General features: G+C 34.2%; 3 protein-coding genes across 4 annotated transcripts; 2 read left to right on the top strand and 1 right to left on the bottom strand.

The window, feature by feature from the left end:
• The first annotated feature begins 7025 nt into the window (after positions 1-7025).
• Positions 7026-8953, top strand: LOC111511100 (uncharacterized). Of its 2 annotated transcripts, none has more exons than XM_023167102.2 (2): positions 7026-7173; positions 7387-8953. In XM_023167102.2, exon 2 carries the CDS (start codon positions 7391-7393, stop codon positions 8720-8722), a length of 1332 nt encoding a protein of 443 aa, XP_023022870.2. In that variant the 5' UTR covers positions 7026-7173; positions 7387-7390; the 3' UTR covers positions 8723-8953. The 2 variants fall into 2 exon arrangements, with proteins under 2 accessions (XP_023022870.2, XP_023022871.2); XM_023167103.2 differs by lacking the exon at positions 7026-7173 and adding an exon at positions 7176-7299.
• A 2316-nt stretch (positions 8954-11269) lies between these two features.
• On the top strand, positions 11270-18217 carry Ubc7 (Ubiquitin conjugating enzyme 7). Its single transcript, XM_023167106.2, has 5 exons — positions 11270-11443; positions 11500-11581; positions 16280-16398; positions 17061-17201; positions 18031-18217. Exons 1-5 carry the CDS (start codon positions 11401-11403, stop codon positions 18147-18149), a joined length of 504 nt encoding a protein of 167 aa, XP_023022874.1. The 5' UTR covers positions 11270-11400; the 3' UTR covers positions 18150-18217.
• A 1447-nt stretch (positions 18218-19664) lies between these two features.
• On the bottom strand, positions 19665-24996 carry nop5 (nop5 ribonucleoprotein). Its single transcript, XM_023167098.2, has 5 exons — positions 24807-24996; positions 24670-24746; positions 22644-23674; positions 20331-20657; positions 19665-20175 (listed from the first exon to the last, which is right to left on the bottom strand). The coding sequence occupies exons 1-5, from the start codon at positions 24849-24851 to the stop codon at positions 19946-19948; spliced, it is 1710 nt and encodes a 569-aa protein (XP_023022866.2). The 5' UTR covers positions 24852-24996; the 3' UTR covers positions 19665-19945.
• Positions 24997-25910: the final 914 nt, after the last annotated feature.

Genomic DNA, 25910 nt, shown 5'->3' with positions numbered 1-25910 from the left:
AGAACTTTCGTCTGAAAAACCTGTATTGTATAATAGGTTTGGGTTATTGGTCAATTTCTCGCTGAACACCTCACAAAAAGTCGACGATCAGGATCATCTTCGTTTAATTTCTGAACTAGCCTTATTTTTAAAAGGGTGGAATTTGTAGACGGGATACAACATGTTTTCTGTTGTGAACAGAACATGAAGTTCGAAACTTATCCATTAACTGTTTAACATATTGATGGCTCACGTTGTAATCTGGATGATTCATATTATTAATTCTTGCAGCAGCTTTAGCACATTCATTATTTCGATAATAGATTGCAACAATTTTTATTCTTTCTTCAGTGGAATAAACCATGTTGGAACACAGTGAACAAGGATGACTGAATAATAATTCGTGAAGAAGTGACAGTGGTCAATTATCTACTTTTTGTTCTGCGACAACTAGATTCAACAAAAAACTAACGATGAGAACTGTTCGGGAATGCCGATTGCTGACTCCGGATATCTTGAATAATGTACAGACAGAGTAGACTGTATTATTGTATGGAACTAAATGGAGACCATTTTGAACACTCTATTCCTTGATTGTGTTGTGGTTGATAACACTTTTGTTGATTTCCTCAATAAAATGAACGACAACGAATTTTCTGTTTTTTCTTAAATAAAACGTTTAACATTCAATTTCTCAATAACGAATGAACCAATTTCGAAAAAAATTACAGAAGTAATAGAGGGACAAAACACCTTTCAAATAATGTATCACTCGACCCTCCTGCCTTTGAAAAAATACGAGAGATAGTTGCTGACCGCAGGTGGGTGAAGTTTCGAGTATGATTTCCATATCAGAATTAGTCTCCCTGAAAATAAAAATTGACGTTTACTTTGAAATTTTAGATTACACGTCCGTTTCTGACTTACAGGGGGGTCAAGTTTTCGTTGGAACGCCCTGTATAGGGTATTTCATTTAGCGCTTCTTATCTTCAAATTTCAATAAATTGAAGTGTGTGTGTGAGATATCAACGAAATTCTTTATTCGTTTGAAAGATCTATTGATGGCATTTTGTGTGGCATATATCATCGTTCAAAAGTCCGCCACGGCTTCTCTGGGTGGAGCACATCCGAAGAGTCCAATTTTCTATGACTCTGACGCATAAATCAGGTTGAATTTGACCGATAGCATAGGTTATGTTGGCTTTGAAGACCGCTGTGGTTTGTGGCTTATTAGCATACACCTGCGACTTGAAAAAAACCCAAAATGAAGAGTCCAACGGGGTTAAATCGCACGATCTCGGTGGTCAGTTCACATCACCTCCACGTGAGATGACTATGCCTTCAAATCGCTCGTCCAGAATATCCAGTGTGGCATGAGCTGTGTGGCACGTAGCGACGTCCTGTTGAAAACACATGTCGTTAGTGTCCAGATCATCCAATTCAGGCCAAAATAAGTTAGTAATCATCGACCTATAGTGCTCGCCGTTGACAGTGGTGGCCTGGCCAACGTCGTTCTCAAAAAAATATGGACCGATGACGCCACCAGCCCAAAATCCACACCAAACAGTGACTTTCTTGGGATGTATTGGACGCTCTTGGATCTCATTTGGATTGTTATGGTCCAATTTTGTTTGTACCCATTCATCCAGAAATGGGCCTCATCGCTGAAGATGATTTTTCGATGAAAATTAGGGTCAGCCATTCAGCGAACACACGTCGTTGTCTGTGTTCGTTCACCTACAGTTCCCTGGTCAGTTGAATTTTGTATAGGTGCAGGGCCAAGTCACAATGGAAAATTTTGCCAAGTTGGGGTTTGCGAAAGGCTGAGTTCCTATGAGCGACGCGAAATCGACTGCCTCCGTGCCACAAGGTTTGTTCTGGTTCTACGAAATTCAGGTTCTATGACGTCAGGATCATGCCCAGTAGATATAGAGCGTTCTGGTTTATTGAGGATGTGTTCGAATTGACGAATCCTCTGTACCAGTTTCGACTGCAAAATGATCCTAAACTGTCTTGAACCAGGGGTCGAGAACTATCGATGGCGCTATCGATAATTATCGATAGTTTCAACTATTGAACACTATCGATTATATTTTTAGACTATCGATGGTATTCGATAGTTGTGTTATGTGAGTGATGTCAACGTATCTTGACATTTTTTACTTGATATTGACCGTTGACATGAATGACACATTGAAAGAAGTGAAAAAAAGAGTAGAAAATAACATTATTTAGAACAAAAGTGAGAAAAGAAGAGAAAGATGAAACTTGTTTCATCAGTTTCATTTGTCATAATAGGATAAGTCCATCCAGTCATCGAATGTATACATTTTATGGTTTGTTTTGTTTTAGTTGTAGTTGCATTTTTATTTTTCTTCGGCTTTTAATTTGTACGTTTAATAAAAATAGACAAATTTTTAATAAAAGAACATGGTGCAAGTACGAGCAAGGCAAAAGGTAATTAAAAATGATTATAATGTCTGTTTGGCTGATTATTTTAGCTTGCACTTTATATTAGAAGTATTTGTTTTTAACAAGGTGATTTTTTACAGGAAGAATTTCACCAGTTTCATGTACTGAGGACGAGGACTACAAATTGATAAGATCACGATCACCACCAGGTTCACGTCATGAAACTTAAAAAAATAGTTTACTATCGAAAACTATCAATAATTATCGATAGTCAAAAGTCAAACTATTGAATACTATCGATGGTCAAGACTATCGATAGTACTCGATAGTTCTCTGTTGAGAACTGTTCCCGTTGCTCATACGCAGTCATGTGGAAATTTGTTTGGGATATTTTCTAAGATGTTTTTTTTTATTAATCGATTTGAATAATTGATTATTGAGGTTAGATAACATTTGAACTGACTACAAGGATACGCTACATTACAAAATGAACATCATCAACAGTATTTTCTCGTCTTCATCTCTTCATATTATACGATAGGTGGCACAGTGGTCTCCTCAAAATGCGTTCTGGTTTAACCAAGAGTCCGAGACTATTTCGAACTGCTTCAGATTTTTTGCATGTACGCATCATGTCTTGCGCAGGTTACAAAGTTTCAGATGTTGAAACCAGAACAAACCTACAGACAACAGCGATGATTTCGGTAGATCTTGCGTTTCGTCGACGTTCGGGTGTTGGTCGATCGTTTACTGAACCCGTGGACTCACTGCATTGCGAATAATCCTCTACGTAGGACGATCAAGACAACCGTGAAATGGGCGAAGCGCGCGGTACGTTGCCCGAACAGAACACCCATTTTGATAGAACAATTTTATTTTTTGCACGTTCTGTTAAATGATGTATTCGTCCATGTTGATTTGGCAAAACAGAATGATAAATGACAACTAATTTGACAGATGTGGCTTCAACAAGATGGTCGTTATCAATTGTCAATGTTTGGAAGTCCCTCTTGGAAAACCATGTACGTAGTATGTATCAACTATTGGTGGGTGCACGATAGCTGCTGGCCTATTATAGATACAAAAAAATATTTCGGGAAAAAGTTGTAGAGATTGATGAAATTTATGTTTAAATGATTATTTCCAATATACCAAATACTCATGTATTTTTTAATAGAATTCTCCAGATATTTTCACTCGATTGATTTTTTTCGGTAGAGTGCTGGGTTTTTACCGGGTGGTTTAGAATTTGTAGTGAAATTTATATCAAAAATGGATTCATTCAACATTAAATATCTTGATCAAATGGAATGAGGAAATTTTTTAAACAGTTATCGTTGAGGAGTGTGTATTTTTATTTCATTTTCATAACTTTACCGAACGGCGCTTTTTCTATACAGGGTGAACAAAACTCGGGATTACTTTTTTTCAGTTTCTTCAAGTGGAACACCCTGTACATAGTTCCATCCCAGAATAATCCACACTATGAGCTTTCAGAAAATGTAGGAATTGACTACTTCATTTCCATCGGACATGTATCTATGGAAACTATGGAAAAGTCATTAAATAAAAGCAATAATGTTTTTTTTTGAGTGCTGGAAAAAACAAGTAACAAATGAAAACAAACAATTAGAAAATATACAATTTTACAGTAGATGTTCGAACAATCTTTCATTTTGTACTAAAGTCAAAAAGTTCCCTTCGAACTTCAAATAAAGTCGTTATTGTAATATACCAAAAAACTTCTCTAATCTATTCTTCGTGTCTTCTGGTCTTCTTTCGATAGATCTCTCCTTTTGCATATCCCCTTAGTTGGATTCTAAGGGCGTGATGTCTGGGGATTGTGCTGGCCAGTGAATAGGTCCATTTTTTCTCATCCATTTATTCCTACCCCTCCTGTTCAAAAACCTCCTTACTCAATTTTGGTTGTGGGGAGGCTCATCATCATGTTGATAATATAATCTATGCCGTGTGTCTATCAATACATCCTCTATGAATTTCTCCATTCAGACGCCCGTCAAAGAAATATGGTCCTATGACCTAATCCCCAATTATGTTCCCCCGAACATTTATCTACCATCTGTTTTGTTTATCGACTTCTCTCATCCAATGTTGAGTCGTAGTGCATATTATGTGTATTTACCATCCTTTACTTTCAAATAATCTGGACTCGTCAGAAAACAAAACATATTTAGAATTATTCGGTTCATCGCTAATTGAATTCAATAAATTTTCTCAATATCAATCTCTGGTATCATAATAGAGTTTCTGGATGAAATTTTTTCATAAAACATTCTGTTCAGGGAAGTGTGACATATATTCAATTCTTTTGCAATTTCCCTCATACTCACATGAAGATTTTTCAACTGCTGAAAGCATTACCGCTAATTCATTTTCTACATTTGTTGCAATATTATTTACTATTTTCCTTTTCTTATGCTCAACACTGCCTGCTTCCTCAAATTTTTCTTTAAGCCTCCAAAAAGTCTCTGGTTGTGTATATATATATATATATATATATATATATATATATATATATATATATATATATATATATATATATATATATATATATATATATATACAGCATTTATTCTATTGGCTAATAAAAAAGAGTAAATTTCAATTATAAATTCACCTGCTCAACAGTTGAATGTCATGTTTTTTGACAATTCCTGTAACATTCAAATATTTCAAAGGTGATTTGATAGAAAGAAAATGATCTGCATTCCAAGTAGATGTAACATAAGCTGCTTCCGGTCAGTAGAATAATATGCAGTACAATATCCTGATACAAGGTATATACGAATTCAGATTTTTCGAAAAAGATGTTTCAAGAAACAGAGAAAGATTGAAGCACGAAGAGTAAACGAAATGTGGAAAGAAGACAATAAAAGTTATCGATGATTGTGACGACTGAGTAAAATTACAACTGATACATTTCTGCAGGAGCAGGAATGGGACGTTCCTATTCCTAACCTCTAATTTCTTAGTTTTCTTTTATCTTGGTAAGGAATTAGCCTACTGCGAGAAACCAACGTAGTTATTGAGAAAATAGATTGATTCAATGAAGTTTTCTGTTCTACTACAAGATGAAGATTGAAGTTCTAAGAGAAATTGTAAATAGATTCAATTAATCACTTTTTCATACTTTCCTCAAGAATTAAATGAATTTTCGATAGAAATGAAGTAGTCTATTTCTACATTTTCTAAAGACCATAGTGGACTATTCTGGGATGGCTCAGTGTTCAGGATGTTCCATTTGAAAAAACCTGATCGTGAGTTTTGTTTACCCCTGTATATAAAAAGCGCCGTTCGGTAAACTTATGAAGACGAAATAAAAATACACTGTTCCCAAGGATATTTGGTTGAAAAATGGCCTCATTCCATCTGAATGAACCCATTTTTTGATATAAATTTCCCTACAACTTCTTAACCACTCGGTATAAACCCAAACAACCCTATATTTTTGAGAAGCACTCCACTCGATAAATTCAGTCGAGTGAAACTATCTGAGATATTCTATTCGAAAAAAGTTTTTTCCGTCACATATTTATTGGATACACTGTAAATTAGTGATGTTTATGGAACCATCTTTCATTTTTCTCTATGTCAATGTTGTTGATTGACATAATTTCATATTTCAAAACTCCTTTGACATCTGTCGAAGAAGTTAAGAAATAAATAATCAAAAGGAATAACTGCAAACATCTTAGAATTTTTTTGTCCATTTCTGGAGACAGAGGCAGATTTTGGTCTCCGAAACATTGTGGAAGGTAAAGAATACCCAAAAAAGGTCGATAAAAAACCATAGAAACGTTCCATAATGGATTTGTAAACAAACTTCATTATGTCAGGAAGTGAACGGTAATCAATTTGAACATTTACTGGAATGAGCTGAAGTGAGTTCAGATAGTTATCGTTTTTAAATCATCAAAACTAATACAAAACTGAAGAACGGTTGGATTGATTTTCAAATATAAAAAATGGATAGAGAATTGAAATGCCTATCAAACAAATTATCACAAGACTTCCTGTTCTATTTGAGAAAAAGTTGTAAGCGCCCTCTCGGCGATGAGTGATGCACATAAGCTAGTAGAAAAATTGTATTTCACATAATAGAATTGTGTCAAATAGAAATATTTCATTTCCTATCCAGTCCTATCCAGAGTTATTAACATTGAATCACCTAGTACATCAACCTACTTTATTGCCTTACTTCATACTTTGTGTGATATTTGTTCTATAATGTTGGAAGCCATTAAACTAGGTCGATTATTGCCGAAATATTTAGAGTCAGCAATAATGTTTTTTTGAGAGAACTGAATTGAGAGTGAAAGGACAGAAACGAAGGTGATTTTTCACAATCGAAGAAAACATAGTCAACTACAAAAACGACTCGATTATTGAATATGCTAATATTGAAATGTTTTCATGTTGATAAGCTCATGTACTATATACTTATTTGCACATGCGTTGCTGTCTCTAGATGGTTTTTGTATGCCTCTCTCTAGAGCAGTGGTCGTAAATAGTTGAGATTCTGTCACAGAATATCGGAACCGATAACCGACAAAAAAGGGGTGGCAGCATTACTTCGAGTAAGACCGCTGCGCCCTCCGACGAAGCTCCTGTCAATTTTCATAAGAGGAGCCTGGACAAATGCGCCCAAGTGGTAAGCAATGTCCAATGAATTTAGAGAGAGAGAGAAAGACTGCTGTATATTTTATTTCATATTTGAAATTTTGTCAGTTATTGTCGCTATAATTATATTCAACTAGAATTGTAAGTATTTCATTAATAAATGGCAAGTTTTCTGTAATCTCGAAGGTATCAACTAAGCTAGGCTATTAAACTGTAACTATTAAAGCCTTTTTTGTTTCCTGAGTTCCAACTGAAAATTTTTGATAGGTATTTGTTAAATGAAAAATTGAAAATAGTAGTATATTCAATGTATTAATAAGTATCCATATATCAATTTCCTATGTTTCGTTACAGAAAAATGAATACAGATGATGCTGAATATATTTTATCCCACATGAGAGGTTTTCCCCAATTCCAAATATCCAAGGAAGATATTCTTCGTCCCACCCCGGAAATAGTTTTCAGATTCTATTCCAAGTTCATTTCGGAATTTCATGAGAGAGCTACATTCATTGCTGGTACATCTCTAAACTTGCTCGATACAGATTCTGAATCAGGGGACCCAGAAGAACGCTTGTTCCAAAAAATGTCACAAATGTCAACACTTTTTGAGAAAGCTGGCATGAAATTTTTGCATGGAGACATTTATGAGCCAACAGTTGTACGAACTAAAAACCTATTCAAAATTTGTATACACTTCCTCTCCTTCGTAGAACAAATTTTAGAAGAAACTGAAAGGCTAGGATCAGATATTTGCAAAAAGAAAGGAGACAGCGTCAGGATGGAAGAAGACCATCAAAATCTCATGAGTAATATTAATGAAGCGGCAACCAAAAAAGCAGAGTTGCTTGAGAGTGTCAATAAACTGAATGATGATCTGAAATGTATTACAAGTTTGCAAGAAGAGTATATGGAGCTCAAAGCCAAAAAAGATAAAAGTAATGATGATAAGAGAAAGCAAATTGAGATGATGAAGAGGGAGCTGCAAAAGGAGGAATATGATTTCGAAAGATTGGAATTACAAGAAAAAAAATTTATTGAACAAACCATCACCGAAAGTGAACACAAGACACTTTTACAAATGTTAGACAACCTTGAGAATGAAATCAAATCTCTTAGTAATGATGATGTGAATATGGCTGACATCTTATTACATGAAAACAGCATATTAGAACATTATCAAGCGTGCATTAAAAGATTACCAGACGTGTCTGAATTCAATGTTGAGGTTGTGAAAAATTTTATTACCAATGAAGAACTATTGAACGACTTGGAAGTAAATACTGAAAAACTTCATGACACAAAATTGACAACTGTTAGTCAGTCCAAATTTCAGAAAGACAAACTTTTGAAAGAAACTGAGTATTTGCTTTCAAAAAGGCAAGTTGAATATGAAAGTTGTAAGATGGTCTTCCTCAAAAATATAGAGGAACTCTTATTGCAGGTGAAGCAATTTAAAGAAGAATTAGAAGCGAAATATCAAAAAAGTATCAAGAGTATTTCATCTTACATGAACAACATTGAGAAATTGAAAAGTGATCTAGAGAAAATTCGAAATAGTTTTTGTGACGAGTACATAAAATTTTGTAAAGCTGAAAAGTCTGCTACAGATATGTTCACTAAACATTTGCAAATTCTTCAAACCTTGGATGAAGGTGGAAAGAGCATTGATAGTGTTGAAGAATTGTAGGTAAATGAAAAAACATTTTTCCTTAAATCAATGCCAATAGTGATATAGTGGCAGTATTGAAAATTCAACAAAATATTCAGAAGATTGTAAAAATGTATTATAGGTATACTAGCTGTAAGAAATCAAGTTGTTATAGTTAGTCAATAATTAGACACAAAAATTATTTTTTATGCAAAATTAAGGAATTTTATTTCCGAGTTTTGTTCTGAGAATAAAAATGTTATTTATTTATACTATTTTTTTGTTATTTATGATTGTGATAAAGTAGAGGCGACAACGTCTTCTCATACAAATAGGTCATGTATGGAATTGATGAAAGAATTATTTCTCGAGGCTCTCCAAAGTTAGGTTAAAATAAAAACATTCTTTTTTTTAATTGTACTTTATAGGTTGTTCACCTTAAGAAGACAATGACGTCACAAGATGACAAGTTATGGCGATGCCAACATGTACAATATTTCGAACTTTCAAATTTTGTTGTACTGTTGATATGTTTTATTGCTATTATCCTAACTTACTTTTAGTATTTTTTGAGAGTATTTCGACAATGCTTTAGACATATTGAATATACGCAGGTCTTATCAAAAGAAATGATTAGTTCTGAAAAAAAAGAAAGACTGACAGTTTTCGAGTTTTTTTCGATTAGGCAACGTCTGAAATTTTACTATCAGTTAAACAACTTACAAAATGAAATGTTAGTTTCATTGCTGTTGAACGCATTTCAGTGGGAATTTTAACGTTGTTATGTTGTATATACAAAATTACCAAAAATGACGTCATTCTCTTCTTAACGTGAACAGCCTATACCATATGTTTATATGAGGATTATGCAGTGTTTGTCCCTACCGAACTACTAGCGCTGCTGGTGAGTGATTTTTCGTTCTTCACAAAAAAGGTTCATTAAAAAAGAATGTTTTCAACAGAAGATGTCCCTGGAGCAAAACTAAAATTTGCAACTGTAAAAGATAACAACAATGTTGTAACATTAAAACGTTGGCTTGCATGCCGTAATTCAAAAGTAACTGGAAAAAAAGTGAATTAATAGATAGGTTAGCATACAGACTCTAGTAAAAGAGTAGCCGTAGATTCAAACTGTAATGAAAGAAATTCAAAATATGATTTGAAAGGGTTATATTTTTAGGAGTGATTAATTTTTTGGGAAAGAAAGTTTTTGGCTTTCTACTACTCCATCTGATACAAAAAAATGGATGAGAGAATCTTCCAAAGAAAGGAAGGATTAATCAATTTGAAAATAAGTAAACTCTATACATGGATGAGTAAATCATGCAAGTGTCTTAAGGCGAAACACGTGTATACCAGTTAGGGTGACAGTGTTCCATGTGAGTACAATTTATTACCATTCATTCAAAGTAGAACTCATGTGAATGATATCTGATTCTTATTCCTCCACGAATGTTCGATATACAAACTGAATAGAGAAAAGTATCTTCTGTATAATTCAGTGTTCATATAGAAGTATTTGTTTTGAAAGAATTTTTTCTTTCGTGTAATTCAATGTTTATATGAAAGTAGCTGTTTCAGGAGGACTTTCAGTTTGTGTCTGAAAGTTACTTCTTTGCATGATCTACACATCCATGTATAGAGTTACTTATTTTCAAATTGATTAATCCTTCCTTTCTTTGGAAGATTCTCTCATCCATTTTTTTGTATCAGATGGAGTAGTAGAAAGCCAAAAACTTTCTTTCCCAAAAAATTCAAAGTAATTATGAATTTCAGATTTATTTCCGAGTGAAATATGAATCAAATATAGATGGTAATGAAATAAATTCAATTGAATATAATAAATGAATATAATTTGATAAACGGTTGAGGTTATATCTCATTCTGATCAATGGTAATTAACTATGAAAAATGTACTATTCATTTCATGTTTAGAACATACATATGAATTTTTATTTATTTTTCTGTTAAATCCTCTCTCCTCGAAGCGTGTATCAATTTCTTACATCTAACCTCATTATTATGAGGTTTTATAAATGGTATAAAAACACGTTGTCTTCCGGATATCGATTATCCGACGTACAATTCGCAAAACAGCAATGCTTTGTTGGCATTTTACTAGCACAAAATAATTCTTTATATCATATTTATATTTTTAAATAATAAATTAATATTACGTAAATAACATTGTTTTACATATGAATAGTTTATTATTGTTTGTCCCTACTATTAGTGCTGCCTCTCGTGACACGTTTGCTGTACTATTCTCAGGAAAAAGGCTCAATATTTCACCTCCTGGTAATCTGTGAAATGGCAATTCACCATTTTTTTGTGTTTTTTACTACAGTACAATACGCAACAATGTTAACTACCAATGCATTTATTTTTAGTTGAAGTACTCATTGATATAGTGTGAACAATAACAACTTCACGCGCTCTGGATTTAGATGTTATATGACCATAATATTGAATTATTCCATTGAACGCAGTAAAATTAAAAGTTTTTCATTCACTTTATTGAAAATATATAAGTTTTTTCTCAATATGATGTCAAATTTGAGTGTTGCCAACAATGAAACACCTGTTATTCTATTGTCAGTTGTCAATTATCGTGATCAATTTAAAATATTTTTGTATAATTTGCAATGAACTTAACTAGTGATAGTTCATTTCAATGTAATTTTTGAAGTGATAATCTAAGAAAAAATCACACAGTTATGGCTGGATCTGCTCTGCGAAGGCTTATGGCTGAATACAGACGTAAACCATAGTAATCAAAATGATGTATTTTTATATTCAAACTGGACTCTTTTCAGAATTGACATTGAATCCTCCAGAAGGAATCATCGCTGGCCCTATAAATGAAGAGAATTTCTTTGAATGGGAAGCACTCATAACGTATGAAAATAGATATTTCATTAAAAATTGTTTTATAGAAGGTTGAAGTAATGGACTTATGCACAACTGGTTAGTGAATGAAGGTGGATTAATGCACCAGTGTTGAACCTAAAACTTATGACTGGTGCATGAATGTTGCCATTGAAAATCGATCATCCAACTGCTTACAAACATTACTCAGGACTTGCAATTTACAAGGTGACTGGTGCATGAATCCACCTCGAGAAGAATTAGTTGTGTGGCTCTTGATGAGCATGTTCAACCTGTAACCAGAGACATGGACAAGGTCTCAAAACGTGGTCAATTAAACACACAATACTAGAAAGACATTTTATTGGGCAACATTGCATGTTCGTAATTTTTTGGCCAAAAACAACACTGCAATCATTCCTCAGCCATCATATTCACCAGATTTGTCCCCCTGCGAGTTTTTTCTGTTCCCAAGATTCAAGAGACCCGTGAAAGGACGGCATTTTGTGAGGATTGAAGATATAAAAACCAAATCGCTGAGAGAGCTCAAGGACATATCAGTACTACTTCGAGGGTTGGAATAAATGTTGGCACAAGTGTATTATATCTGAGAGGGACTACTTTGAAGGGGACAAAAGAGAAATTGATGAATAAATTAATATTTTTTGTGAAAAATGAAAATTCTCTGTATTGTTTGAAGAGACAGTATATATCAGTCTGTTCTTCACAAAACTTTCATCTCTCCATTCGAATAACACTTTTTTAAATTTTTTATCAACATTTCAGAAACATTACAATTTTTTATTACCTTTTTCAAGGGTACAGGATGAATCTTTTCAACTAATTATTTCCTCCTAAAATGGATACTTTAAAATTGTTTGTTTGAAGGTGATTGACAATGTTTCGTGATGAATTTCACTAGTTCGGACTTCCATTGTCTATTATATAAAATGATTTGAAATCCCTGAAACAAGTAAAAAAGAATAAATTAAAAAAGAATAGTTGAAAATAACAATTATATTAAGCAACAATAAACCTGAAATGAAATGATAGTAAAATAACCTACAAGTAAAAATATAATAATTGAATAAATAAAAATTAAAGGAATGCAAAAAGAAAATAATAAAAATAAAAAAGTGTAGAGATTCCAAGTCACGTTAGTTCACGACGTTTCGATTGTTGGTATCTACAATCGTCTTCGGGTGATGACTGGACTGATTCCTCTGAGAGATGACTAATTTATAGGTCGTTGAAATACTTTCACTTTCTCTACTTTCCATTTTCCGCTTCACTGATTCCGTGAGAGATGACCGATTTGGCGGGAGTTGGTCATTTCTCGTTTGATGATGGGTTTCCATATGTTTCGTATATCTACGCTGGCCTGGCTGAATACGTTGTTGGACAACATATATGCGGCTTCCTTAAATTTTCTCCTGAACCAATGTTCCTCTCTGTGCAAGATCTCAGCTTGGGACCACTCGATGTTGTGTTGATGGGTCCAAACATGGTCTGCTATTCCTGATTTGCTGGTTTCTCCTCGCTGTGTGTGCTTCTTGTGCTCGGCAATGCGAATATTCAATGGCCTCTTAGTTTCACCAATATAGGATTTTCCGCACTCACAGGGTATCCGGTAAATGCAATTCTTGGAATCGCAGTCTGCGTTTGGGGGCCTGGTTTTTGTGAGGCTGCTACGGATAGTGTTACCGGATCTAAAACAGGTTCTAATGTTGTACTTGGAACCAATTCTTCTTATCCTCTCCGATAATCCTCTGATGTAGGGAAGTGCAAGCACTGGTTGTGACGGCTTCTCTTCCTTGCGGGGCTCCTGCTGTCTTTTGGCCAAAGTCTTTTCTACCATCGCTTTGGAGTATCCATTCCGCTGAAGATCACTTTTGATGATGTCTAGTTCCTTCTCGAGACCTTCCTTTGTATTACAAAGCCCAAAAGCACGGTCTAATAGAGTCTTGATGATTCCTCTTTTCGTCGATTGATGGTGGTTGGATTCGTGGTTCAGATACTGTCCCGTATGAGTGGGTTTTCGGTATACAGATGTTTCCCACTTAGTGTCGGTCCTCTTCACCAAAACGTCTAAGAATGGCAATTCATTGTGGATTTCCTTCTCCATTGTGAAAGTGATGGAAGGTCTCACGCTGTTGATGTGTTTCAGAAAGGCGTCTAGTTCAGTATTCCCATGGTTCCATATTATGAAGGTGTCGTCAACATATCTCAACCAGACTCGAGGTTTCTTGTGGGCTTCTTCAATGGCCAGAGTTTCAAACCACTCCATATATATGTTGGCTATGACTGGTGAAAGTGGCGATCCCATTGGCAGTCCCTCATCTTGTGTAAAGAATTCGTCCTTCAGTTGGAAATAACAGTTTCGTACACAGCATCCTAGTAATTCCATAATTACTTCTATAGGTAGATTCGTTCTCTCTTTCAGGTTCCCGTCTTCGGATAGCTTTCTCTGTATGATTTGGAGTGCTTCTTCGACCGGAACGTTGGTGTAAAGGCTTTCCACGTCGAAACTAATTAGTTGATCTTCCTGTGTGACTTCAATTGACCCTAGTAGTTCGACAAAATGTCTTGAATTCTTCACAAAAGACGATGTTTTCCCTTGTAATGGTTGTATTAAGGGAAGTAAAAATCTAGACAAGTTTTGAGTAGCCGAATCTCTGGAGCTGATGATCGGTCTAAGCGGAACGTCCTTCTTGTGGATTTTGGGTAGACCATACAAGTGAGGGGGCTTACTGTGGTGCGGTGTTAGGCATGATCTTTCCTTGTCCGAAAAATAGACTTGGTGTTTTTTCAAAATCTGGTACAACTTCCTTTCGATTGATGCAGTTGGGTCCCGTACGATCTTTGTGTATCGTCCCTTCTGCAGAACCTCTTCGATCTTCTGTTCGTAGAGAACGGTATCCATTACCACAGTAGCGTTTCCTTTATCTGCAGGTAGGATCTTAATGGTGTTGTCTCTACGTAGGCCGTTCAGAGCTCTACGTTCTTCCTTGCTGATGTTAGATGTTGGAACTGGTTCTCGATCCAACTGTTCTCTAATTTTCCATCTGAACTCTTCTGCCTCGGTCTGGTCAATGAGGGAACTGGTGGATTCCACTGCAGTGATTATCTCCAAAGTGGGCACAGATGTTGGCGTAATGGCAAAATTCAGGCCTTTCCTCAACAAGGATTCCTCTATTCCCGTGAGCGGGCGGGAACTCATGTTGATGACGTTGGTGGCTTCATAGTTGTCCTGTTTTCGGTCTGTATTTGGGCATTGTTTCTTCACTAACTTCCCCCACTTTCTGTTGTGGGTATTCTCCATATCTTGGCGGATCTTCAAGCACGTCCTTTCAATCTTGGCAAAGATTGGTCCATGATCATCTTCCAATGTCTCTCTTCTTATTTCTTCGTATACCGTATACCATCTGTATACCGAAAACCCACTCATACGGGACAGTATCTGAACCACGAATCCAACCACCATCAATCGACGAAAAGAGGAATCATCAAGACTCTATTAGACCGTGCTTTTGGGCTTTGTAATACAAAGGAAGGTCTCGAGAAGGAACTAGACATCATCAAAAGTGATCTTCAGCGGAATGGATACTCCAAAGCGATGGTAGAAAAGACTTTGGCCAAAAGACAGCAGGAGCCCCGCAAGGAAGAGAAGCCGTCACAACCAGTGCTTGCACTTCCCTACATCAGAGGATTATCGGAGAGGATAAGAAGAATTGGTTCCAAGTACAACATTAGAACCTGTTTTAGATCCGGTAACACTATCCGTAGCAGCCTCACAAAAACCAGGCCCCCAAACGCAGACTGCGATTCCAAGAATTGCATTTACCGGATACCCTGTGAGTGCGGAAAATCCTATATTGGTGAAACTAAGAGGCCATTGAATATTCGCATTGCCGAGCACAAGAAGCACACACAGCGAGGAGAAACAAGCAAATCAGGAATAGCAGACCATGTTTGGACCCATCAACACAACATCGAGTGGTCCCAAGCTGAGATCTTGCACAGAGAGGAACATTGGTTCAGGAGAAAATTTAAGGAAGCCGCATATATGTTGTCCAACAACGTATTCAGCCAGGCCAGCGTAGATATACGAAACATATGGAAACCCATCATCAAACGAGAAATGACCAACTCCCGCCAAATCGGTCATCTCTCACGGAATCAGTGAAGCGGAAAATGGAAAGTAGAGAAAGTGAAAGTATTTCAACGACCTATAAATTAGTCATCTCTCAGAGGAATCAGTCCAGTCATCACCCGAAGACGATTGTAGATACCAACAATCGAAACGTCGTGAACTAACGTGACTTGGAATCTCTACACTTTTTTATTTTTATTATTTTCTTTTTGCATTCCTTTAATTTTTATTTATTCAATTATTATATTTTTACTTGTAGGTTATTTTACTATCATTTCATTTCAGGTTTATTGTTGCTTAATATAATTGTTATTTTCAACTATTCTTTTTTAATTTATTCTTTTTTACTTGTTTCAGGGATTTCAAATCATTTTATATAATAGACAATGGAAGTCCGAACTAGTGAAACTTTAAAATTGTATTATCATAAAAATAATGATGAAAATCCATCTGCAGTTACAAGTTATTCCTTCTTACTAGTGTTCTAATTAGGTCTTGCAAAAAGTAATAACTTGTTGTGTCAGCATAATTTACAAATCATATTAAAAGTTACATTCATTAATGTTTCATTTTAGTGGCCCGGAAGGCACTTGTTTTGAAGGTGGTGTGTTTCCTGCTAAATTAGTTTTTCCTCCGGACTATCCTTTAAGTCCTCCTAAGATGCAATTCACTTGTGAGATGTTCCATCCAAATAGTGAGTATTCTGAAATAAGTTATTAAACATTTGGAATAAATAATCTATCAATAATTTTATTCATTTCAAATAGTTATACTTACAAACAGCTATAATAAATAAAGCATTGCCGCATCAAACGGCAACTTTGATATGGTGAATATTAGAGGTTCGAGTTTCCATTGTCCAAGAAAAGTATTTGGAAATTTATGAGAAAAAATATTTGAAATATTGAAAGTAATGAAAATACAAGAAACAAAAAAGAAGAAAAAATAATAAGAATGTTAATGTTATACAACTAAATTATTGTATTATTAATGAGATATTGAATGGGTGAAACAGTTAGTGACAATAATTTACAAACAATAAATGTATTTATAAAATAAGAGGTAAAAAAATGCAGGGATTAAATGGATTAAGCGGCTTCAGTACGTTTGGATTGTTAGTATCCACATCCATATTTGGCTGATAACTCATCAGACTCATTCATTTCTGGTATTTTTGTCATTTTCAATATTTTTGATACAGTTTGTTTCTCGCAGATTTCGAATAATTTCTAAACTTCTTTAGACAATGGAAGTCTAAGCCAGTAACGTTTACCAAGAAACATTGCCGAGCATATTCAATTATACAAATCTTCTTTTTTCATTGGAATAAACAACCTATAATTGAATTATTTTCAGTTTATTCTGATGGAAGAGTCTGCATTTCCATTTTGCATGCTCCAGGAGATGATCCAATGGGATATGAGTCCAGTGCTGAGAGATGGTCACCAGTACAAAGTGTAGAAAAAATACTCCTTTCTGTTGTCAGTATGTTAGCAGGTAATTATTATGGTATTTATTGATATATCTTTGATTTTCAATGTTCTATAATGATAATTGATACGATGTATGTTAGTAAATGCAATACACCAAGTGTAATATTCATTTGGAAGTATCCCCGAACTTTTAGAGGGTGTTCTATCAGATATAATAGATGTCTGTGCTACTAGTATTAGGATTTTTCAACATTCCCTATATATTGTATTGTTTCTTTTTGAATTCAAGTCAATGTATTAATAATCGCAGTTTAAACAACTAGATCACCTGAATTAACAACTTATTGATGTATCAAAATTTGTATTGCAAATAATAGGTAAGAACTCGAACACTGAAATGTTTGTATATAGAATAACGTGAATTTCAATTTTTCCATGAAGCCAGGATTTGTTTTATAACTGTAGTAAAATAAGTTCAAACAAAACCTTATAAAACCCCAGTGGCCTGAACTCTTATTTCAAAACTAATAATACAATTATTTGTACAAGCAAACATTTTTTCAAAATATAAAAAGACAAAGAATAACCTACAGAAATCATTTGTAATTCGTTATCCCCATACGCACATTTTAGTAGACTAGCTTTAGATGTTAATAGGTTTTTCTGGAGAATATTTTTCGAAAACAGCGTGAATCCGACCCCTGATGAATAAGTTAATAAACCTCCGTACGGGACACTATATATATCAAAATGAACCTATATTATAGTATGTTCGAAAATAATTTGTCCTGACATATAATAATATTTAATTTGCCTGATTTACTGTTAGTGTTTCCCTCTTAGTGAAAATTAACATCACAATAGTATACCCATATTGAACTGACGTTTTTCAGAACCAAATGATGAAAGTGGAGCAAATGTAGATGCAGCAAAAATGTGGAGAGAAAACCGGGAAGAATTTGATAGAATAGCAGAAAAAATTGTAAGGCGAACACTTGGCATTCCTACATGAATTTTTATCTATAAATAAATGTTTTGTCACTTATAAAATGAAATTAAAAATTATGATTATTAGAAAAATGTTGCTTTATTCAAAAGAGAGGTCATAAATTCGAATTTGTAAATTATTATATATCTTCAATCAAAATAAATTTCATTTCAACATACTGAATCGTCTGAAGTAGATTAGTGCTCTTTAATGTTGTGATTCCCACCTATCAAGTCGAAGTCAAATAGTAAACATAACAATACTCTCTAAAAAAGCGTACATGAAGACTGGCGTGCCTCAAGGCTCTATACTGGGTCCGCTCTTCTTTTTAGTGTATGTCAGTGATTTGCCAAATGTCAAAATATCTGGACATTTTACACGGTATGCTGATGTGTAGGAGAGTGTGTGTGTGTTTTTTTCAATTTTTTACTGGATAACTATGTAGATCCACAAATGATTTTGAAAAAAACATTTAATTTAGAGTCTTTTAAATTCAACAAAATTTTAAATTCAGAGATGGAGTTTATGAAAAATCCTAGTTTTAAATCGGAATTAACAAAATTTTTTTGTCAACCATCTTTGGTTATTTTCACCATACACAATATGTAATCGCACAAAATCCCTAATCGAACGTAACCAAGAGATTGAATTTCATTTCATGGCACAAAAGAATATGATGTGAAAATAATCGTGAAGGTTTTGAATTGCTTAACATAACAGAAAAGAATTCAATTAAGCATATTTTCAACAGTTGAATTACTGTTTTACCTAATGGAAGAAAATGTGACAAAATTACTTGAGAGACTGTTCCAAACTTCATCTTTCAAATTAGACACATTCAAAGCATCCCAAAATAAAACTTCGTGTAATTCTGCTTATAGTTCCCCAAATAAGAGTCGGGCATAGACAGATCTGGCGAACGAGGTGGCCATAAAAATGGTTCAAACACTTTTGTTGGGAAGTGGAGAGGGGCACCATCATGGTGAATTCTCAACTTTCGCAAGTGATAAACTGTGCAGAACTTTCACGTTTGTGTCTTGTAAAATATCTTGATATTTACTTATGTATCTCTCTTCAATACAGTTTTCAAAGAAATATTAGCTTGGATTGGATGAAAGCAAAAAATATTTGCCATTCAAGTTTTATTTGTAAAAATGTACATAAACAACAGTATCATTTTGCAATGTGTGTCACTAAAGTGATGTGAATTATGTCCGTTGAATGAACCGGTTATGACCTCATCAGTCCATATAATTTTTTCTAGAAATCCTGGTCACCACAATGTTATGTTGAAACAAAAACATAAAAGTTTACACGTTCATTCAAATCATATTGTCGATAAAAAATGAACATATTGAAATAATCGTTTTAAGAAAAATATAACTGTACACGGTTTGACGGTTCAGAATGGTAAATCATATAAATGAACATTCTAAAACTCACACAATTTTTTCCAGCTACAGCAAATATTTATTTCTAAGCAAATAGTGTGTTCAATTTGAGATTTTCAAACAGGTTTTCAGGTAATCAAAACTAATATCATAGTTACTGTATAATCAATTTGATATAACAAAATATTAACAAATTTCAGCTATAATCCTATTCTTAAAATCTAAATAAAATTGTCGAGCACTTCAACACATTTTATAGAAAAAAATTTTCTATCAATATTTAAAAGTCATATTTATGAAACTATCTTTATAAAATGTTTACCGTAAAGTATGAAGGAAAACCATCAAGAGACACAAAAATATATTTTAATGTTTCCCTTGAAAAACACATTATCAAATGGTGGAAATTATATTTTTGTGAAATCTGATTTATTCCATTTCGTTATCTGTGTGCTTCTTCTTCTTCTTTTTCTTTTTTTTCTCTGATCCAAGACCTTCTGCTTGCTCTTTTGCCGGCGTTTCCTCCTGGGATTCATTAATTTCTTGTTTAACCTTCTTCTTTTTCTTAGGAGTCTCAAGTGTTTCTTCCTCTACTTGTTCTACATCCTCAATTTCTTGTTTCATTTTTTTCTTCTTCTTCTTGGGAGGTTCTTCAGATTCTATAAATAACAGAAGAAAAGTTAGTAACATGTTCAATTTTTATTCAACATTAAATTTTTCATAACCTTCGTGTAGGAATTCAACTGTATTCGTTTGTGTAATAGTTTCACATTGAAGATAACTTCATTGAATTGATAAAACTTTTCGCTCTCACCTTCCAATTTTACCTCTGATGTACCTTGTTCTTCATCTTCTACCTTCTCAGCCTTCTTCTTCTTCTTTTTCTTTTTGATGGATCCTTCTTCTACTATGCTGTCATTGATTTCGTCATTGATTTCCTCCTTGACCTCTTCTGGTTCCCTCTTCCGTTTACCAACAGAAGGGAGTGTGGAATCAGCGGCATCGGGATATTGTTTGATTTCACTGATACCATGATACTTCTCGAACTTGGCTTTCGCTTTACCTGTGCCACTGATCCTTCGGATATTTCCTTCTTCTAGTATCCTCAACCTAGCTTCCAATTTGGCTTTATGTTCCACCCCTGAAAAAAATTGTTGACTTGTACTATAACTGAAAATATATATAGATCAACTATTATTCCGACTTGTGTCACGGAGAAGGACTGATAGATAAAATAAAATGATAAGTGCCTCCGGACAGTAAACACATTTCCTAAAGACTTTCTATAATTTTTATCAATATTTATCACTTGTTAAAAATTTTAAATTTTTTCATCAAGTGTCAAAACAGGTTTCATTCTCCAGATATTAATCTGCCTCAGAATTAATGTTTTTCTTGTATTGTTTATAATTTTCTAAAATGGACTTCAAGTAATATCAGTTCATTTCAACACAAGATATTTAAAGGTATTGAAATAGATGAAATAATTTGGGAACTATAAAATTGTGGACCTTTCGAAGCTCAATACAGACCATTCACAGACCTGCAACTACAGACATATTACTCTTCTTCCAGTGTTAGGAAAAAACTTTAGAGAAAATCATCAAAAATGTATCTCAGTGAACATATCGATATACCAATGTAACAATTTGGTTTTAGAGAAAATTGAAATAAAACCCATCCTATAGTAATTGTAACATCTAACGTACAGACAGCGCACGCATGACCAACCTACACTCTGTATATCAATAAAGCTTTTGATAGGGTTTGGTATGAAGGAATGTTATATAAACTTCACGAATTTAACACCCCTATCCATCTTCTCTGTATAACAAAACAATATTTTGAGAACAGAACCATCAGCGTCAGAGTCAGAAATTCATTCTCCAAAAAATTTGCTCCTCAACAAGGAGTTCCACAAGGCTCTCCGTTATCTCAAATTCTCTATAATATATACTGCAATGATATACAATCACAACTTGGAAGACAAGAATGAATTTAATGAAAACTTTTACATCTTACAGTATGCAGATGTCAGTGCCTTAGTTTTACACAACCACACGCTAGCACTCACAATAGAGGAACTGCAAAATCTTGTCGACTGAACGTTCGAAAAATGGAGATCGAGACCAAACCCGGAAAAATCACAATTCATCATTTTTCATTACAACCCTTCAGAGATACTACCATCAATAAACATCAACAACAAAATGGTAATAAGCAGGCAATCAGTAAAATACTTGGGGAACATTGACCACAAAATCAACCTGAACAGCCATACAAAAATGATTAAAAAAGAAATGCATCAGTAGAGGAAAACACTTTCGGAGTCTGACATTTAAAAAAAGAGGAATCAACACTAAAACTTCAACTAATATAAAATGATCTGTCGTCCACTTCTCGTTATCGTAATCCTACATTAAAAAATCTCCAAACAGCTGAAACATCTACACTGAGTATTACCAAAATTTGTCACCCTCAGAACATATTAAACAATCCCTCAAATGCACTGCTTTATAGAACTACAAAAGTGAAACCTATAAAGGAGAGACTATCAGACCTAGGAAACTGCTTTGCCAAAAATGAAACTAGCTTGTGAGACCCTACAGGCATTATGTAGGGAAAGAGCTGAAGGACAACCATCCAAATTCAAATACCTGGAAAAAACTATTTGGGAAAACATCAAATCACTCTCATAATTTATATTTTTTTTGTCAGAACTATAATGTACCTCAAATCTATTATGTAAGCATATGTAAAAATCATTGCAAATGTTTAAAAATTGTACATTGGCTGAAGGACTTCGGTCGATGGCCTTTTGGTATTCACCAATAAATGATATTTATTATTATGAAGAAGATCCCTTAAAAGTTTTAAACCAAGCGTGTGAAAATGAATAATTATTGAAACTCATTTGTGGTCCAAATGTGATTAATCAAAATATTGAGATTAAGTATAACTCATGATATTCAGTATATTTCAAAAATACCGTTGAAGATACAACAACAAAAATCTGAAATATTATCGATTCTATTCATATGAATTTACAGTAACTTACTGGGTCAACAAAATGTCATTCTCCTGCCTGCAAAAAATTATAACAAAAATTTACTATCGACTATCTTACCTAAAGAGCAAATACTATCCTCTCCTAAGGCATCAACTCTAGTAGCTAGAGCGGCCTTTGCGGCCAACATTCTAGACATTTTTCCCTTGTTTCTTGTGCTACTCTGACCCACCAGTTGAGCATGATAGATGAGACCATACTTGGGGGTATCCTTTTTCGTCTTCAACGCTCTAAAGAGAGCTTTTTCCGCACCGAGTATTTGAATGGTAGAAGCAGGTTGCTTTGCTAAATTTATCAAAGATCCAGCATGAGAAATCAGCCTTGCACCTACCAGCTCACCAACAAGAACGGTTAGATTTGGAGCCATGGCAATCATTCTAGCTTTCAAGTAGTCGAACAACTGTGTTCGGTAGTTCATGATATCGATCACTTGGTCACACAAATTTTGGATATTTATGATATCTTCTTCGGAAATTTCGGTTCCCATAGAAATCTCAGCGGCCTCTTTTACTTTCTCCTCTATATCCTCCGGAAGAATATCAGACAAGTCTGACGTTGATGTGTTTTCTCTGGTACCTATGATCTTGACAGTTTTTGCGAATACAAGGTTATCTGTAATAATCTTTCCTAGTTCAGGAAAATGCCATCCGTACCACTCCCGGCATCTCATAATGTAATTGTTTATTTCTTTATCTAAATCATCCAACAAAGACACAGCTTGCACAATCATTGTGTCAACTTTATCGGGTGAGAATTTTAACTTGTACCTAGACAAAGAGTGAGCTAAACCCAGAGCCATTGCTGTCATCTCCTTCTTTGGCAAGCCTGATATAAGGCTGTCAAGCTGGGAACGGATGCATCTCATCAATTCCTGAACCGCATTATTCGAGAGACATTGCACACTGAATTTTTCTTTAATTGCTGATCCCAGTTTTGCATCTGCTACAAGGAGTTGCTCTTGTAAGTCTGTATCTACATGTTTCTTGAGTACTTTCTTCAAGCTCTTTGAAATTTTTCCTTCTACTGCTGCTGTAGTTGCTGCTAATGCTTCTGTTGTATCAATAAATTTTTCAAAATGCTTGAGTTTGACACTGAAAAATAATTTTTAATAAGATGTACTGTATACACATATTGTGTTATCAAACTGTATTGGTTAATTGAATAAAAGAAGTAATATACACTTTTTTCAAGAAAAAAAAGAAGCTGTCAATGAAAATACATGAACTTTTTTGATTCCTTGTTTTTCCTAAGTTGGAATTAGTGTCTAATCACCAGTTCAAATCAGGGTTGCTGTTTACTTCTTGTATTACTTCACAAATTACTATTTTACAATTTTCACAACTTTCTTATTCTGAAGGTATATTTCAAACAGGCAAAAGCTTGTAACCAATTTAAATTTCCTACTGGCGGCAGAAGCGGTCAAAGTAAATAGATCAAGATTATCATCTGCAGATATCTTGTTCAATTATTTGTCGACAATTTCTAAGATTTTGAGGCCAGTTGATAATGTGATACTACTGTTCGACAATTTAATGTTTCCACGACTAATAAACTCCAGGTATTTCATAGTAAGTACATTTTATATTGTAATTAATATTAACCTCAAATTAGGAATGGCTGTCTAAAATTCCTTACTCACGAATATTTACATTGCCAAATACAGAAGTTGGATTATGGAATATAAAAGAGTGTATTTACAAATTAATTACTATATCCTTCAAAGCTGGATTTATTGATTAAGTAATGCAGAGATATTATTATTAACGCAAAAAAATCCATAGATCAAGCGCAAACACCTTTCCAGATTTTTCAAATTTTACACAACTCAATATATTGTTAAAATACAGAAAATGCTGATTCAAAAAGCAGTGAATAAAAAAACTGAGCGAACTACAAAAAGTCCAAAAATGAAAATAGGGATTGGAATCTGAGTAATAATACTGAAAAAAAATTCAATTTGCAATTTATGTTATAATAGTCTTGTGTTTCCACTTGAAGATTTAATTCTATGTCCATACTGATGATTATTCATATACATGAATTATCGCAATATTGTAAATAAAACCAATGCTTCAAATGAACTTACATATTTCCTGCCGATTCGGGACTTTCAAATGCCTTATATAAGTTGTCGGATTCTTTGAGTCTCTTCTCATCCAAAAGCTGAAAGCATGGTAAAATTTAGGTTAAGAGTTATTTTGTAATTTATTGGTAACAAAGTACCTTGAATATCGCATATCCAGCTGGAGTTTCGAACAGAACCAACATTTTTCGCTTAAAAGAGCCTAGCTCTCACTAACTTATATTTATAAATGAAATTTTATTTCAAAAACATAACCACAACACCAAACACCTCGAAACGTTGGACTTATGTCTCCCCTTTGCACGCTGCACGAGAACTTCGACTCTTCACAGCGTTGCCACGTTGCCACAAGATATTTCTTCTTCTTTCATATGTATGTTCGTTGTTTCTTTAGTCAGGCCATTTGACCAGCGCGCCTCTCAGAGTATTATTCTGCGGTGCGTCTCCTAATACTTAATAAAATAGTGGCTTCAAGTCAAACTGCACCCGTTTGACTTGATACCGTACCAAAGATGGGTATCCTATATGTAGCATTACTTATTTTCTGTTGTTAATTTGTCAAAGTTTTTGTGTGTATGCAATTATATAACAGTTTTTTGCTTATCAGTTTGCTAGTTATACTCTTTTTTTTTTTAAAGGCAAGAAGTTTGAAAAAGAAAAACAGTTCAAAACAAGGGTTTCAGTCGAGGGTGGAAGACAGTTAAAGCGACCGCTCACTACCATTGTGTTTTCGTGAATATACTAGAAAATTCAGTGATTTCGTGCACATGCTTCATATATTAAAATATTAAGTAGCTTCCATGGACTTGATAACAAACGAATGGGATTTGACATAAGCCTTGAGAACTGAAATCGCTAGCAAAATATTTAATTTATAACGTACTACCTCAATGCAACAACGTAATAAAACTTGTGATGCACTGTTTGGAACCGTTGGTGTAATAATGAATATTACTGGAGATTTATCCCAACACCAAACCGTTATTTCAACAACTGAATGTCAAACATAGGTTGTGTTTATTTATTTGCAGTTTTTTGTGTTATTTAATTGTGAATTCATGAAAGTGATGTTTTAGCGGGTTTATTTGAAACATGAGAATCTGATATAGTTGAAATAAATTACTTTCACTCACAGAAACCACTAAAAAACAAGAATATATGAAAAAAGCTGACAATACTTTATTTTTGTTTTGTCAACTGGGTCATTTTAAATATACCTGGTAGATACCGTATCTGAACAATCA

Source organism: Leptinotarsa decemlineata, unplaced genomic scaffold (assembly GCF_025532065.1).
Source record: "Leptinotarsa decemlineata unplaced genomic scaffold, Ldec_3_MD MMD2_tig00003736_RagTag_RagTag, whole genome shotgun sequence".
Lineage (NCBI taxonomy): Eukaryota > Metazoa > Arthropoda > Insecta > Coleoptera > Chrysomelidae > Leptinotarsa > Leptinotarsa decemlineata.
This window is presented reverse-complemented; position numbering and strand designations above follow the sequence as displayed.